Source organism: Phoxinus phoxinus (assembly GCF_949152265.1).
Source record: "Phoxinus phoxinus genome assembly, chromosome: 14".
In the NCBI taxonomy this organism is placed as follows: domain Eukaryota; kingdom Metazoa; phylum Chordata; class Actinopteri; order Cypriniformes; family Leuciscidae; genus Phoxinus; species Phoxinus phoxinus.
The window spans coordinates 29,501,190-29,517,590 of record NC_136889.1 but is presented as its reverse complement, the minus strand read 5'-3'; the positions used below and the strand labels follow the sequence as shown (position 1 = coordinate 29,517,590).

The 16,401-nt window shown below is 41.5% G+C and overlaps 1 protein-coding gene across 3 annotated transcripts in view; it reads left to right on the top strand.

The window, feature by feature from the left end:
- The window catches only part of spred2b (sprouty related EVH1 domain containing 2b), a 37,152-nt gene extending 22,865 nt beyond the window's left edge, over nt 1–14,287 (top strand). For all 3 annotated transcript variants that reach the window (XM_079635955.1, XM_079635956.1, XM_079635954.1), the window contains 3 exons: nt 758–822; nt 11,127–11,267; nt 12,107–14,287. In XM_079635955.1, coding sequence (XP_079492081.1) covers nt 758–822; nt 11,127–11,267; nt 12,107–12,763 — 863 coding nt within the window. In that variant the 3' untranslated portion in view covers nt 12,764–14,287. The remainder of the gene's footprint in view (nt 1–757; nt 823–11,126; nt 11,268–12,106) is intronic.
- The last annotated feature ends 2,114 nt before the right edge of the window (nt 14,288–16,401 follow it).

Sequence of the window (16,401 nt, the reverse complement as noted above, 5' to 3'; positions counted from 1 at the left end):
CAATCATTTTATTTTATATTTGATCACCAAAAAGTGTTTTTTCTCTTAAAAAAAGGTTTTCATGCCTTGAAATAGGTTGAATGTAACTCTACACCCCTGCCTTATTTAGTATACGCAGTTCTACAAATATGCAAATGAGCCCCGCCTCCACTCACTCACTCCAGCTCAGAGATCCACACGTTGAGCTGATTGGTTACAAGGTAGTTTGTGACGCCAGAAACACCAGCGATTTCAAACCGTGTTTTTGAGACTGTCTTTGGTTCAGTTTTAAGGAGAAAATACTAAGCAATGGTGTTGACTTATGAATTTGCACATTGTTTGTCTTAAAGCACATTTAAAAAAAACACATAGACATATAAACAACATTAAAAACCTGATTTTCACCACAGGGGGATTTTAAAAGAAACAGAGAAGTTTAAACAGCATACCACTTTTACTATTTCAGAATCATATTGTGTTTTTGTTTAGAACAACAGAAACAAATACTTGTCGCATGTTCTTAAATGTGCTGCATGACTTTGAATGAACTCCAGCCGTCTGTGTTAAGGGTAGAGAGGCTTTACATTAGCAACGTGATGCCTAAGGCGTCAGTGATGCGCGCTAGGACTTCTGGCTGGAGTTGTGTTTCATCCATCAATCAATCTTTCACTCGTCTCGTCAGTTTCTTTCTCTCCCCAACCTCAAACACCACCATTAACCGACAGGATATGTGAAGGTCTGTCGGCTCATGTCTCCTGTTTTGTGTGTTTTATTTTAGGTTCCACAACTTCCTCTTCAACACTCCAAAATGAGGCTGAACTTGGAGACGATGATGTGTTCACAGTAAGAGCCTTTGTTGTATAATGATTATTTAAAAGGTTATGAAACCCTAACACATTTTTTGTGATGGTAATAACAGATATATGCATGTTGCACATCAATGAGAACCACAATAGCACTCATTATGTTTATTATTAAGGTTAGTTTTTCATTTATTGGAGTCGAAATTGCTCCAATAAATGAAAAAAAAACTAACCTTAATAATAAACTTATATAAATACAAATAAAATTCTTCCGGTTTGTTCAAGCAAAGTGGAACCAACATCATGAGAAGTGGAGTGGTGATTGGCTGCAAGTGCGCATCTATGTTTTGAGTTTCTGAGCTTTTTGTCGCATTATTAATGAGAATTTTAATAATTTCTTAATATTAATAATTTCTTTAATAATTTGAGAATTTCTCTTTTAATCCAACCACTGCGCTGTATTATGCATGAGATCGCATTACAGCGGAGAATTCAGATGTCACAGAAGAGCGTTTGAGCGCTGCGCTCGGAGGTCGAGCACGTCTCGTAAGTGTGTGTTCCCTCAGTACAGTAACACAAAACTGTGGAGCTGGAGTTGGACTACCAACACGTGGAAAATATGAGTGTGCATGAGAGCGGATTCTTTAGCAACACTCGCAACGTGGATCACGATTCATATCCAGACCAGAGCAAGCATGTATTGGACATAATTCATATACTCTCCTGCTCCAAACATGAACCAGCACCGTGTACGCACACATTTTTCTTCCTTCTCTTTCAGCTGAATACAATTTTGTATTTCTTTCTTTTGATTTTGGAGTGAAATATTATAAGACAATATACAATACATAAGACAATATTCAAAGCCCCTTATAAGACATTCAGAAGAAAAAATCGATTTAATAATATATGCCAAAAAAAAAGTATTTATTCCAATTTTTTTCATTTATTTAGTTCAATTGTGGACAGATTGTATTAATTTGTTCCCTTGCTTTAACGTTACATTTACGATTGAACAAAATTGAGCGAGCGAATAGTACTGCTAAAACATGGGAACAAATGAATGTGTGAATGAACTCTTAGCTCATGGTGTTTTCTTCACCTCATGTCGTGTACGTGGCTCTGTATGACCCAGGCATGTTCTTGACATGCTTCCTGTTTCCTCACCCAAACACATCAGCGTGTTGTTTCACGCCATTGTGCACATATATAGGACATATACGTTTTTAAAAAGTCATATTTAGCAGCTTCCTCTTCCCCTTCAGCTTTGAGTGTGTGTGTGAAGCGTCCCAGAAAAGGCCTTGTGATATTTTTTTTCCCACTGTGGAAGAGACGGGCCTTTGTTTTGTGAAGATGGTGGACGTGATAGCGGCGCAGGCCGGTTTCCTGTGGCGATTTCTGTTCCGACGCTTGCCTTTTGCCCACTTACTGTCACATCCACAGGAGACCAGGAGCAGCAGGAGAAGACTTCCTGCTCTCCCCAGTAAAACTATCATTAGCAGCTGCTTCCTAGCTAACTGCCATCCTGATTTACTGTCGCCCTGGGTGGAGGAGGAGGAGGGGGGGCACGCACAGGGGAAGCCTCATGGCTCCTCTTTCACTCGCTGTCTGTCTCGCTTTCAGGCCAAAAGGGTAGACTGCTAAGCCAAGGACCCCGAGCTTGAAAGGAAACTTAATCCAATGCTTCTTTCCGTCCTGGAATTTATGCTCTTCTTGTGCGCGTCGGAAAACAGAACCAGATTTACTGCCGTGCGCCGGTTCTTTTTTAAAAACCTACCTGTTTTGCAGGACACACACATTCTGCGGCTGTCGGAAGCGAGTGGACACACACTTCCACGTGAGGCCGTTGGCGCAGTTGTTGGGTTGGGGGGCTGGTGTTGATGACCTTTCCATATATTGCCGTGCGAGGCAAGTGGCCGCAGACAGCAGAAATGCGGGTCTGGATTTACAGCTCGGGGCGATTATGTCGAGGGGAGTTGTTCCTCTGCTGGGATGCACATTCCTCCTGATGGTTCCTCGTGAGCTAACCTATACTTAACCTCAGCTCGTTTTAGCTCATTCAGATCAGGGAATGGACTCGCGTCTCTGAATGCTGGGCATTTAGCAGGGTGTGTCTTCTGTGTGCTCTGAGACGCTTGGTTTTGAGATGCTTGTGCTCACAGCACCTCAGTCTAGAACTGATCAGAAATTACATTTTCACATAATGCATATTTGCTCTCAAATGGAGTCAATTCAACCAAACTGCCAATGTAACAAAGCAGATTCAAAACTTTTGAAGAAGTAAATTGTAGTAAAAAAAAAAAAAAAAGGTCAATACATAAACTAAAGAAAGAATATGTAATTATTTGTATTTATTTATGCACCAATTTAACAACATACACATATTATACACAGTATTACATATATAATACAGCAGAAAAATTATTGCAATATTGATTCATTTTATTTCACCAGAAAACCAACTCTATATTTTGAATATTGGATATTTTAAAGGATAATTCCGGTATTTAACACCTTGAGTCTATATTGTAGTTTGTTTTGGATGAACAAGAGTGGTGGACAAAATTTTTTTGACAATGGTTCCTCTCTCGAGTTTTTGACTATAATAGAATTGGCCATGGACCCATTTAACATTGGAGTCAATGGGCATGTCCGAAAATGTCATTAAAATAGCCAATAATGTTAGTTTACAAAACTGTTAAACTCACCGAGTGGTTAGTGGTGTTCGTTGATGATTATAAACAGTATATCGTCGCAATATATGATTCCAATCCGTTTATTTTGCTATAGTGGAACACTTTTTTCAGACACTTCACAACCGTGTAACTTCCGCTCAATATTTGAATCTGAAGTGTTAGCACACTCCCGACCACTTGATGGCGATAACCGATGTTTATGTCTCGCGGGACACTCACGGTCACAGTCGAGTTCAAAACATGCTAGCAACACTTTGTTACATGCTAACAATGCGTCATGCTAAAATGTAAATTACCTTTTAAACACTTTTGAATTCAAATACTATAAAAAAATGACTTGCCTTTCCAGGTAACCACATACATTGAACTGATTGGCAGAGCAGAGAGCACCAACTGCTCCAAAGGTCATAATGCATCACCCTACATCATGACAAAAGCAACGCTCAGTGATGATGCTCAAAATTGTCATAATGTCTATGATGAGTCATCAGTTACAAAGGGAAATTAGTATTTTTGATTGACAGCTGCGCAACTACCACTTTGACGCTTCAAAATATTAATAAAGAGATTGTAAAACTAATCCATATGAAATTAATCCATAAATTCAATCTGTTCATCATATAAAGCGATTGTGACTCTTCAGAAAATTTTGACTAAACCGCTCAATTTATATGGATTAGTTTTACGATAGGGTCAACGGAGGGGCAGAAAGCTCTCAGATTTCATCAAAAAGATCTTCATTTGTTCTTCATCTTTCATGTTGTGAATATGAACAAAAGTCTTACAGGTTTTAAACAACATTACGGTGAGTAACTATCCGTTTAATATGATTCCATTCATATAAGAAGCGAACCGTACCAGAGTTCACATGAACCATACCCCAGACCACCGTTTTTATCTGGACTTCAGTTCGTGAATGCACACCAGAGTTCGAAGAACAGCGTTCACATCATCCATCCAAACAAACTAAACTAATGTCAATCGAACATGGGTGTGTGCCTAAACTCAGTAAACTTCATAAAAACAATATAGACATATTTTAAAACAAAGCAAATAAAAATGTTAAGGAACACTACGAAGTTGTTGAAATAATAACTAAACTTAAAATGAAACCAGACAATATTCATTCAAAATTTTTAACAAAAACTAGAATAATATATCAATGATACTAAAGTAACACTGGTATGACTGACTTTGCAGAACTCAAAGGAGATTTTTTTTTTATAACAATGTTCATTGTCAAGACATGAGTTGTGCTCATATGATCAAAATGTAGTATAATATCAATATATATATATAAAATAACTAATATTGTAGTCACATGCACTACTATTTTTAGTTGAACAATCCAATTATTTCTAATTTGGGCTTTTGCTTGTTTCAGGTGTGTATTTGATTTACATATTGCATGAATACACTCTTTACTTTAGACTTTAATAGAGTATGGTTGAGTTTCTGACAATTTGGGCTGTGTGTGTTGGGAGGAAATATATAAATGACAAAAACAACTTCCTGTGCAGCAGTCAGGCAGGATAAGGCTTTGCTGTATGGAGCGCTCACAGCCAGGGCCCTGGAGGATGCTCAGAGGAAGTGGGATGTGGAAGACTAACATTTCTGGGAAGAGGGGAAAAAAATGAGGTGGAAAGAATCAATGCTTCTTTATGCAAGAGGTAGAGAACCTTTATTCTGTTATCCTCTCCGGTCCTTAGCAGGATTGGGCATCTGCATGTGGAGTATGTGTACGTAAAGGCTCTCAGCACTAATCACAGCAGTGGAAAAGGTACCGGTGCCCTTCCAAGACTCAAGGTGGCTGATTGCAGGCAATTTGACTTGGAACTCAATTAGTTCCAGCACATTTTTCACTCCCTGGATTGTCTTATTGAGGAATTATAGCTGAAAACCTTGTTGTCAGTGGTTTGGAGTTCTCTACAGAATATAAAACGCTTTCCAGATAGCATCAGTCATGCACGTTGAGCACACGCTGACCGCACACACGTTTAGCGATGGCGTGCATTCGGTGCGCTCAAATCTGATTGCTTGCGGTTGACCTGAGCAGTGGGAAAGCTTTTGATGCAAAGCAAATCCAACTACGTTCAGATCTACACTGACTACGTTTACAAGCTGTTAAAATTCGGGTTATGGTCGGGTTAAGGTCACTATTCGGGTTTCTGAAACATTCGGGATAACCCGTTTACATGCGTGAGCAGAGAGACTCCTGTTGTGTAATCAGTCGCCAATATCCCGATGTAAACGGCGACGCACGTCTGGACGTACGGACAACATTAAGACGCAATATGCATCATTTCCGATTCTTCTTCCTGTATCCAAAGACAACAACAACAACAGCAGCACGCGGATAATGAATAGTTTGGGCCAGGTAGCTATAGTCTTTGTTTTCGCTTTGGCGCTGGTACTGATCCACCAGCAGCACTTGACACTACTGTGCCTCATGGTCTTCATTAATAGAAGGAGAGAAATTGAGCAAGAGATGGGAAATGTAGCTGGAGCTGTGCCACACATATGAAGAAATTGCTCCAAAAGTGTGGTGCTGTGCTGCGTCTCGCCATGTTAACCTCGACTTGTTTACTTCCGCTATAACGTTACTGCACGCGGGTTTTTTTATGCGCCGTCTCTACTCAAAAGACCAAGATTCCTTGCGAATAGAACATGCGCAGAACACACATTTTGATGGGGATATGCCGAAACGCGTTTACAAGACCAAATATTCCGGTTAGAAAAGGGGTACCCCAGGTATAATATCCCAGTTTTTAAAAACCGGGATATGAGCATATCCGGGTTTTTGCCGGTGTTTACATGGCCGTGCACGACCGGGTTATTGCTAATATCCCGGTTTTGAACGGGTTTTTGGCTGCATGTAAACGTAGTCAATGTTAACTGCTAACCTGCAAAGCATGCAGCTCCTCAAAACATGTTCCTCTGGCCAGGTCAACTGCTGTTAGAAGAGTCTGACACTAAAGCCCAAGTCCTCTTTAGTTTCGATGCAAATGGTTAGCATGCATTTGGTCAAATCAATTGCCTTTTAAAAGTATACTCCATGTGATAGCATGCTCGAAAACGCTTGATACATGGCCTCGAGTCATCCTTGTCCAGTATTGTGATATTTCTCTCCAGTAGTTATGACCGATTAAAATGTCTTTGTACTCGTTTCCATCACACACGCGTTCATCAGCTCAGGCATCTTTTGTTCTCGTGGTGTCCAGTAGTTTATTGTTTTTGCTCTGTCTCATCGGTTTCCATTTTGACTGTTAAACAGCGGCCCAAACCAGTGTTGCCACCTTCTGGACAATCACATTTGTGTGAAAAAAATCAAGGCACATGGTTAGAAAAATCTGGTTAGAGAAGTCTGGTTAGAAAAGTGCACATGGTTAGAGAAGTCTGGCTGCACGCAATCACGATGCATGTACTTTGATGATAAAATGTATGTCGGCCCCACTTTAGCATTTGCGTAAAGGAGACCGAAGTATATTTTGGACTTAAAAGTCAAGCAAGAACCGAATAAATCCCTTTGACGTTCCCGAGCCATCTAGAGATAAAAAAAATGTAGAGACCAGAATAACAGACAATCCTGTTCCTGTAGGATCTACCTTCCTGCAAAGTTCAGCTCCTACCCTGATCCAAAAACCAGCTAATTAAGATCTTCATGTGCAGTAGTATATACAGTATACTACCAATATACCTTGGATAAGACGAGCGAGAGTGAGCCTGCAGTGTATTCACGCATAGCGCGTGGAATCAGGGAAACAAATGTGGAAATCCACTGTCTCCTCAAAAGAGTCCATTTGCAAGCAGCAGAAGCCCACCTTATGCGACACACGCACAGTAAACCTGTGTTGTTCACTCAGCTGCACATAATAGCACCGAATTAATAAAAAACACGATATATATTGACCCGCGTTCTGTTTTCTATCATGCGCCGTGCATGTTTGTGATGGCGTAATATGCACGCAAACGCACCAGTGTTCGATAGGATGAAGTTGAGTGTGAAACCAGACCAACACTGCGGGGGGGCGCCGGGAACAACCGCGCTCGGGCTCGGACCGCAGCAAACGAGCCCAGTGTAAAAGCCCCTTAGACACTTGGGAGTAGGCTCGCAACAACCCAGAAAACCCTAGTACCCAGATATCAACATGCTTAAAACACTCAGAAAACATTAGCAACCATCTTGCAACATCCAGGTAACCTGCCACAAAATTCTAGCATCATTAGAGCAAATTTTGTTTTTGTCAATAGTGTGTCCATACAAATTACACTTTTGTTGTTGCTTATAGTTGGTCCTTCCCATATGTTTTTAAAGGCTTACATTGTTTCTGACCCCTGTGCTCAGTTGTGGTCCATGTATGGGCCGGTTTTGACCTCTGCTTCTATTTTCTTGTGCTCTTTATGCTGGTTCTCTCTCAGTAGGTCCTATGGGGCCACATTAAGCTATGTCCGGTTATAGCCAGTTTATTGCTCAGACAGTTTGGATTGGTCTGGTGTGGTTTCGTGCCACAGGGTAGCCAGCCTCAGACTTAATGAAGGAGGGCCCATTTGTGAAATTACCCAAAAGACTTCAGTTCCCCTTCAGTTTTGCTCCCCCCTCATTATCTTTCCGCCCTCCCCCACTGCGCCACTGATTGCGCGTCATTAATGGGCCGGCATCGGCTCTGCTGCTGGGAAGGTATGCCTTTGAATCAGAGTTGGGCCACATGTGTCTTTGAACTCTCTTGTTATCTGCGCTACGCCACACACTTTAGAGCTTTTCGATAAGACGGTTGATTTTGTGGTGGGGGTTAGAGATTTAATTTAGTGCGCCACTTTTTGTTCTCTTTTTCGTTTCTGTTCAAAAATCTAGTGAGCTTCCTATGTAGGCAACATTTTAGACGTATTTTTGCATCATACAATTACAACACACGATCAATGTATGGATCAAACATACATTTTGACTGTCGACAGTTTGTTTTCCATGCATCACTTTATTATATCCATGTATGTGGTTACACTACATTCAAATCATATAAAACAGTGAATCAAATCACTCCGCCTGCAGTCGAGACGGTGACGTGAGCTCCACTGACCGTCCCTCCTATTGGTTGTTGCTCACGACATTTGCTTCTCATTTGCATAAAGTTTAAATTTCTGAACGTTTGTCGCGTGTCTCGCGTCGCTTGACACGAGGTTGACGGTGTGAACGGGGCTTTAGAAGACGGTAGACTGCAAGCTCGATAGTTTTTATATCTATGTCGGCCTGATACTGCTTGAGTGCTTTGGATCAGTGTTTTTTAGAACGGCAGTGTAAACATCTGAAAGGGTCTGTGTTTTTAATTATCTCCAGCAGTCCGGCCCCAGCCATCCTCCTAAACGTATTTTTATATCATGTCGGCTCAGGCTCTCTTGGCAGTGATTTGAGGGACGCCTGTATTATTTTTGGCCAGCAGTTCTGAGGTCTTTGTATGAACACGAAGGGGAAACCAAGGCCCGGCCAGGCTGGACTAAGACAGAGAGAGAGAGAGTTTTGACCAGGGTGCAAGGGCACGGCCAGCCACCGGAGACTCCTTGTTCCTCTCGCCCAGCTGGAGTTTAGTCTCAAACATGGAAAAACTCGGCATTATCTGATCCCAGTGACCCTACAGACCCCATGAATGGCTTGATGAACACAGTTTTCTTTCCTGCGTTGGCATATTTCCTAAAAATCGAGAGAGTTTAGGCGAGACATATCGAAGAGTGCATTCCTTTTTTTGATGTCCTGTAGAGTTTAGTTACGTTACAGCCCTGAAATTATACTATTTCTAGTCAAAACCAGGAGATAACATGTTTTTTTATTGTTTATTATTTTTTCAACAAACCTAAACATAGACCATTAAAAAGACATTAAAATAAAAGCACATTGATGGACTTACCATCTGTCCAGGATGTTGGGATAGCCTCCAGCATCTCTGCACCTCTACACAGCGGTTTGGAAAATGGATGAATGCAGGGCTCGAGACTAACGGCGTCCAAATGTGTTTAGGATGAACAGAAATATTCTCCAGGACGCCTACAGGACGAAAGACATTTTTGTATGTGTGTTCATTATGCAAGATAAAACCTCTCTCACTTCTAGCTGCTTCTGTTTCAGCCATATTTTATATTATATATATATATATATATATATATATATATATATATATATATATATATATATATATATATATATATATATATATTTTGCTTTCAGCTTCTCACGTTATGGGTCGCCACCACGGATATTCCTCATTTTATTTGGCATATTTATTTATGAAATAAAAATAATTCAAAATTACACACAGGATTAGTTTTTCATAATTAAAATTGTTTAACCAATCTCATATTGAGAATTTGCAGCCTATGTATAATTTCCAATGAAGTAGGTTTTACTTTCTCATTCTTATTCTGGAGGGCATTTTATTAGAGTCTGCATACATCCACGATATATACTTCTTCTAACCACATATATATTTTTAAAGCTCGGTGTGTGTGTGTGTGTGTGTGTGTGTGTGTGTGCATGTGTGTGCTCGCACTCCACCTGGCAGGTGGTTGTTGAAGGCATCCGGTTCAGCCAAAGGAAGGATCACGTCCAGACTCTCAGCCACAAATCACTCCCCATCCGCCCTGTCTGTCTGTCTGCCTGTGTCTGTCTGTCTGACTGTCTGTCGTTCTGTCTGCCTGTCTGTCTGTCTGTGTGTGTCTGTCTGCCTGCCTGTCTGTCTGTCTGTGTCTGCCTGTCCATCAGTCTGTCTGTCTGTCGTTCTGTGTGTGTGTGTGTGTGTGTGTGTCTGTGTCTATTCAGCCTGTCTGTCTGCACCATTCTAATGTTTTGTGTTTAACGACCAGGCTGGAAACTTTTCACTGGAGCTCATCCAGACAGAGAGCATGTATTTCTGTTCATAAGTTCGAAGTAGATGTGTGGCCGTTTCCATTGACCTCTACTGACAGGCTCCAATGACAGAGCAAATCTACACCCCTTTTCCTTCTGCTCGACCACCCATTTTGCAAAGCTAGATGTTCACAGCTTCCTTTTTATTTGGTCCTTATCATTCATTACATGTAAAACACGTTGTACATTCGATACAGTGGTGCACTTCAGAATTAAGTTTTTTTACCTCAGCAAAAAGAGAATAGCTTGATTTTGGTACATAGAACAAGCACTGAGGTGTTCTGTAGGCCAGAGCTGATGGTTTTGTGTGTGATGGCCTATATCCCAGCATGCTGGAATCATTTTGAGTTCCTCTAATAACAGGGAGACTTCAGAGGTTTTTACAGATCCTGCGGCCTGAGGCCTGATTTTTTGGTTTAATTGCACACTGAAGTTGAGCCACGTCACGTCGGATTGACTGCACTGACGTGTGCATGTGTGTTTATGTGCAGTATATGGCCGTGTGTCTAGTGTATTAATGTTTAGCTGTGAATCAATGCCACTTGCCCATGATGTCATGGAAAACTGCATTTACTCTGCAAAACACCTGTCTATGATCAGGATTGTTTTCTTGTCTTTTTGACAAGACTGACCGCAGTTTCCCGGACAGTACGTGTTCTGTGTTCAGCTCTGGTTTCTCAGGAGATGATGGTTTTTCATTTTCAAATGTCTCTAGGTCGTTTGAGACTAAGCTTGTCTTTTTCTTTGTTTCTTCAGACTGCCACCGACAGCTCCTCAAACTCATCTCGGAAGAAGGAGCACGCTACACAACTAGTGGCCACCTCCACCTTCTACGAGCCTCACCCGCATCGCTGCATTCTCCAGTACCGGCCGCCTGAGCGCTACAGCCTGGATCAGGTGCGTCACGGGGAAGCACATCTACAAACTGGAGCCTAGTTAATATTTGCATGAAAGAATGACTACTAATGACTAAATCACTACTAAAATACACTGCCGTTCAAAAGTTTGGTGTCTGTGAATTGTTGCTTCAGCAAGGATGCATTAACCATTAAAAGTGACAGTAAATATATTTATATTGTTACAAGATTTCTATTTCAAATAAATGCTGTTCTTTTGAACTTTCTAGTCATCAAAGAATCCTGAACAAAAATATTAAAGTTTCCACAAAAATGTTAAGCATCACAACTGTTTTCAACATTGATAATAATCAGAAATGTTTTATTTAGCAGCAAATTATCAGAATGATTTCTGTAGGATCATGTGACACTGAAGACTGGAGTAATGATGCTGAAAATTCAGCTTTGATCCCTGGAATACATTAAATTTGACAATACATTAAAATAAAATAAAAGTTATTTTAAATTGAAATCAAATGTCACAATATGACTATCAAATAAATGCTGCCTTGGTGAGCATGAGAGACTTCCTTCAAACACAAAGAATATTGCTGACCCCAAAGTTTCGAACGATAGTGTGTATGTATATATTATTGTAATTTTCTAATGTAAAATTATAAAAATGTGCAAATCCGCTTATTCAAAAAGATGACTCGGATTCACAACTCATCAATATCTCACTTCATATTTATTGAATAAAACATAACAATGAAACATCATGTGAAGTCAGGGTTACCATACCATACCATACTTCACTAAATTAAAGAGATGAAATTTGAATGTATGATCATACGGACACAGTCGTCTCTTTTATGCGTTTGTATTCTTCTTTCCTTTTAGAAGTTCTCCAGGAACCCCTTCCCCTTTGAGGATGAGGAGATCGTCCGAATCAACCCCCGGGAGCGCTGGCTGATCACGGGCTACGAGGACTACCGGTACGCCTCCGTGCCGGACAAGTTCATCCAGCCTGAGGACTCGGACTCGTACGTTCAGATCGCTAAGAGCGAACCCTTAAAGCACGACTACAACTACCCCTACGTGCCCAGCTCCGACTTCAGCCAGTGCGACCTCAAGAGCCACTGCGACGGTGAAGTGGTGGCCACCCAGCCTCGGGTGTTCAAGCTCAAGGGCAAGCGGAGGAAAGAGGACGGAGAGCGATCGCGCTGCGTCTACTGCCGGGACATGTTCAACCACGAGGAGAACCGGCGCGGGCAGTGCCACGACGCGCCCGACCCCATTCGGACCTGCATCCACCGGGTGAGCTTCATGTGGTGCGCCGACAGCATGCTCTACCACTGCATGTCCGACCCGGAAGGCGACTACTCGGACCCGTGCTCGTGCGACACCAGCGAGGAGCGCTTCTGCCTCCGCTGGACGGCCCTGCTGGGTTTGTCGCTGCTGGCGCCCTGTTTGTGCTGCTACCCGCCGCTGCACATGTGCCACCGCTGCGGCGTGGCCTGCGGCTGCTGCGGAGGAAAGCACAAGGCCGTCGGATGAACCCCCTGCCCGGCCCGAACAATCCCTAAACACACGCTAGCACTGAGGAGGGCAGGAGCGGACAAAACCGGCACGGCCCGGTTGGAGCTTTTACTGCTTTTACTTCACAGTCTCTCCTGGTTCCAGAAAACAATTGGTGCATTTAACTGGCTTGAAAAACATTCTCTTCTCTTTTGGTTTGATTTTATAAATATGAATATATATATATGTATATGTTCTTTTCTTTCCCTTTTGTTGTGGATGTTTCTCTCAGTTCCTTGTGAAAGAAATGGCTCTTGTGTCAGGTGGCTCCTGGAGCCTTCAATTTCATGCATTACTTATGCAGGTACTTTATATTTTTTACACTGATTTGACTTTTCAAGAACTTGAATAGCTTGTTTCGGTTTTTGCGTTCGTGGCCAGCGAAGGGAGGAATTAGCTGTTTACTCTTCCTGAACAGGTCCTTACACAAACTGGCATTTGTATCCCAAGCCCTTTAACCCATTCAGAACAATAACGATGAGATTAGCTCGAGACACTAAACCTGTAGTTGGAAGCGTCCATTTGTAGTGCGTCTGTGGGAGAGCGTGTGTCGATGCCTGCGTGCGTGTTGTAAAGGAATGATAACATTGTATCACAGCATAGTATTGTTGTTATTATATTTAAGCCAAATTTACATAAGCTGCATCCAGAGTATATGTAAATACTGTATACTCATATGAATATGTTTCAAATCAAATTATTGTAATCACCTTTGACGGCCACAGCTGCGCTTCAGATAACGGACATTTTCCTTATAGAGTTGACTTATTTTGGATGCGAGGGTGGCTTTTGAGTTGATGCATATTTGATATCCAAAGATTATTTTTGTCATATTTATTTTTCGCGGTCAATTGAATCACCAGCCAAAGGGAGAAAAAAATAAAAAATAGAGAGAAATTATCGGTCCGTGGGCAAAAAAGCACAGCCATGATGGGAAAGAGGAGTTTCAAGCGAGTCCACACCACTTAAACGGCAAAAAAATCATTCTTTTAATAACTGTTTGTCTTGGAAAAACAATCTAAATATCCTCACAAGAAATTACTTGATTTACTTGAGAAGCAAAATTGTAAAAAAAAAAAAAAAAAAAGGCTTTTGTCTGAATCTGAATTGTACCATTTTTTGTCGATATTTTATAATTTTCTATTGATTTACAAATAAATCACAGTTTTTTTTAGATTCATGCTTAAAACAAAAAGACCAAAAAACTTTGCCAATTGGATAAGAAAAGTAATGGAAAACAAGTCGATACGAAATAAGCGCAAAGTATACTTTGGCCGTTCCTTTTGCACGTACAACACACAAAGTCCACTAGATCTTTCCGCGCTCATGGCCGAAGGAGTATACTCTGAAAGGCAGAAGATAGAGCAAAACGCATTAAAAAAAAAGTATACCCGGGCCTTAATGCAATTTTGCTTCTCATGTCATTTTTTGTTTTAGGACTGTTTTGATATTTGACTGGGATACAAGATAAAAATATCAATTAATAAAATGATTTTTGCTGCCTATTTGATTTGAGATATTCTGCAGAGGGAAAACACTTAACCGCTATATTTTTTCCTCTCACTGAAAAATGGTTCATCATTTGTCTCTATGGTCTCTAGATAAAAAGAAGGAAATTGTTGTCTCAAAGATGTTTCCAGCTCCAGTCCTTTTCTCTAAGAAAAACAAAAGGAAACAGAAAAATAAGCTTGATTTTTAGGGTGCTTTATAGAGGGACATTTGCCAAACCGTTCTCCAGTTTCTTCATGACAATAACTTAACGCCTTAATTTTGTCTCAAAGAACTTTTGAGAGGACATGAATCAATTCAGTTCCTCAAGAAGAGAAAATAGTGAATAGATATTTTTCTATTATATTAACAAAAAAAAAATGAAATAACACCCCAATAGATAGGCCTTTCTGTTGAATAACAAATGTGCTCCAGTTATTGCGGGAGTCAAATGGCATGGTACAATCCGTGAGGCGGCTCGTGTGTGTCGAGTCCGTCTCATCACCTCACACACCCCTGTGAAGGACTATGTGGTTAACCAGTCACCTTCCCGTTTATGCTTTGTCTGAATAAATCATTGACTGACAGAGCATTGCTCTCATAGATATTCAATCTGTGTGTGAGCAGTCAAAGAATGTACAGTATATGTGCGTCAAATGCTTCATGTTATATAAACGTTTAGCCTCAAAACCATGTTCTCAATGGTGGCGTGTTCTCAAATGACAATGTGCTCTTAAAAATAAAGGTTCTTTAATGGTTCGTTGCAGAACCTTTTCTCAACAAGAACCAATTTATTTTTCGTTATAAAGGTTCAAAGAAGTTCTTGATGTCACATAATTTGCTCAAAGATTGGTTCGGAATAGCATACTACATTACTATTGTTGCAGTACTTTTTTCTTTTTTCTTTTTTTTTCCACTTTTTTGCTGTGAATGCATTTCCCAGAATGTGTAGTATACATCTGCACAGACTACTATAACCCAAAATGCGGTTGATATGACATGACCTTCCATTTTCACTGTGATGGATGAAATTGGAATAAGACCTGTTCACAACAAGAATGATAATATAAAATTTATATTAGTGTCCACACCAACTTACTTAAAATTTGGGTGCATTCTGATTGGCTGGCCTAATATTGTTCCAATGTCACTATAGTTGTATCACGGGTTGGTTGTGTAAAACTGACGGAAGATGAAGGAGATTAGTAATAATGGTATTTAATGACAAACTCTGGAGATCATACAGAAAAACATACAGCAACTCATAACATGGACGAGAACGGACAGAGAATGAGGGAGAACACAGGGCATAAATACACAGAACTAAAGAGCTAATAGATGGGCAACAGGTGAATCTAATGACCAAATCAAACACGCAGGAGAACTAGGTCACAGGGGAAACACATTAGGCTTGTTCGATTTGAACCGGCGCTGCACAGACCGATTGGTCAATGACATCAAAGTACCGCGAAAGTGATTAGAGAGCAGATGCTCCGTGTGCTTTTCAATCGCTCTCGCGGTACTTCAATGTCGTAAACCGATCGGTCTGTGCAGCACCGGTTCAGGTCGAACAAGCCTATAGAAACATATCCATAACAGTACGCCCCCTCCCAAAAAAGGAGGGAAGGAGCTCTGGAGGAGGACGAGGGACTGGAGCGGGGTGGAACAAACCACAGTCTAACACGAGTCTAAGAGGGAGTGGAGGGTGGGAAGAGCTAAGCGGGAGCCCAGAGCAGGAGGAGCCAGATTTTGGTCCAGAGACCAACCATGACGGGGACCCAGGGTGGAGACGAAAACGGGAGGAGCCATGGTGGAGACTTGACAGGCACCACCCTGGGGACGGCCGATGGAGACACCACTTGAGATGGAGACCCAGGTGGAGCCGAAGAGCCCACACGACACTGGAGGCCGAGGTGGAGCCTCTGCGACAAGCATCCGAGGTGGAACACGGGAACCTGAAGACTGAGGCGAAGCCGGTGGGACGAGGGAGCCCGGTGGAGTCGTTAGGCTGAAGGTTTCCGGAGGAGCCGAGGGAGGGAGGAGCCAAGGCAGAGACGATTTGTGGACAGGCCGTGGTGAAGTGTTGGATTCAGAGCCAGGGGATCCTCTTGTTTAGGCGGAGCTAGTGG